Raw genomic sequence first — 1,865 nt, forward strand, 5'->3', positions numbered from 1 at the left:
AAAATAATAATAATAATTATTATTATTTTTATTTTTATTATTGCTGTTATTGTTATTGTTGTTACTGTTACTGTTGTTACTGTTGTCGTAGTTACTGCCGTCACCTGTAGTTGTAGAAGACAAATCGTTTCGCTCCCAGGAGACGACTGAGCTCCAGGAACTCCACCAGCTGATGGACGTTGTCGTAGGCGTAGGCGAAAGGCTTCACGCACACGGTGAAGGTGTAGCGGACAGGGGTCATGACCCCTACACGTCCGTGCACGAGCAGTGAGTTGTTGGCCACCTCACACTCCGTCCTCGCCAGGGATACCGCGACAGGTGACCCGTCTGATGGTTTGAGTTGACACATGATGTAAACTGACGAATACCTGAGGAGATGGAAATTGTATGGGCTTTAGTTTAGTTTTAGCAAGGTTTTAAGAAAAGTGTTAGATTGGAACCCACTGGGTAAAAGATCAAGGGGAAGACCTCGTGGAACCTGGAGAAATGTCACGGAAATGGGTGTACAGAAAAGTGGGAAGACGTGGAGTGACATCAAGCGACTAGCCCAGGATAGGGAAAGGTGGAGAGTGTTTGTTCGTGGCCTATATCCTGACCCAGGGTGAGAAAGGCAATGATAATGATGATAAAGGTTTTACGGCGCTCGCAACTGTATAAGGTTATATGAGCGCTTTGGGGTGAATGTCAAAGGAGAAGTCTAAAACGGGGAATCAGGCTAACTCTGCTCGTCTCTAGCCTCAGCAGCACAAAGTCTGCTTCGACTATCAAGGCACCCCGTAAATAGCAGTTCACAAGAGAATGACAAACCTACAAAAGAAGTATAGTTAAGAAAAATGACGATAGTAAGGACGAGGAAAGAAAAAGCAGCAGTTCCCCCTATGTTGTTCCGGCACAGTATGAGCTTGACATTGATAAATCAGCCCATTTCCAATTTTACTGTGCATAAGAACATGATGTTAGTATCCCCCTTTGCTAAAGACACTTCTGTCAGTCGCACTGTCCTGGGGGGGGAGAGATAGTATGGGTTTAACACCCCTGTCAAAACTATTAGGTTATTAAGAGGTCTATATGAGGAGAGTGGGTTGAAAGTATAAGCTCATATTATTATTTTAGGCTTGAAGTTTATTGTGGGTGGTTGGCGAGTGTTAGTTTGCGAATTGCCTTTTGATTCCAATCAAGCATTTATGGCCCTGATCTTTCCACCTTTTTTCGTCTTTAGGTGACTTTCCAGTATCATCTCTAGTCTTCAGCCCAACATAATAATATTATTTCGATCAACACGTATTTGCAGTGGACGTGCCATAAAACTCTTACTCAAACTCAAACTCAAGACTTCAGTTAGAACACCCTAAACCAGATGGATATCTGAGGAGTGTTGAAAGGAGTAATGTGGCTATTCCATAGACTCAGGTTCTAATACATGTATCCTAGACAGGGCACTGTCATGTCTACCACTCTTTGCTCTCTTTAGTTTTAGTACGGTTTTACAGTCCTCGCAATTGCATAAGGTCATATGAGCGAAGGGGTGGATGTCAACGGAGAAGTTTAAACGGGGAATCAGGCTTATTCTGCTCATCTATCTAGCATCAACAATACAAAGTCTGTTTCGACTATCAAGAGACCTTGGAATAGCAGTTCACAAGAGAGTGACAAACATACAAAAGAAGTAGAGGAATACATGAAGATAGCAAGGATGAGGACAAAAAAACAACACTTCCCCCTATGTTGATCCGACACTGTATGAGCATGACATTGATAAATCAGCCCACTAACAATTCCACTGTACATACGAACATGTTAATATCCCCCCTTTGGTAATGGCCGTAAGACACTTCTGTCAGTGGCACCTCTCTGGAAGGGGCCGG

General features: G+C 43.3%; 1 protein-coding gene across 1 annotated transcript in view; it reads right to left on the bottom strand.

Annotated features, from left to right (window-relative positions):
- The window catches only part of LOC101851659, a 10,281-nt gene that overhangs the window by 2,631 nt on the left and 5,785 nt on the right, over positions 1–1,865 (bottom strand). The window contains exon 3 of the mRNA XM_013085733.2: positions 105–368. Within this exon, the coding sequence (XP_012941187.2) occupies positions 105–368 (264 nt within the window). The remainder of the gene's footprint in view (positions 1–104; positions 369–1,865) is intronic.

This window comes from Aplysia californica, unplaced genomic scaffold, assembly GCF_000002075.1.
Source record: "Aplysia californica isolate F4 #8 unplaced genomic scaffold, AplCal3.0 scaffold00402, whole genome shotgun sequence".
In the NCBI taxonomy this organism is placed as follows: domain Eukaryota; kingdom Metazoa; phylum Mollusca; class Gastropoda; order Aplysiida; family Aplysiidae; genus Aplysia; species Aplysia californica.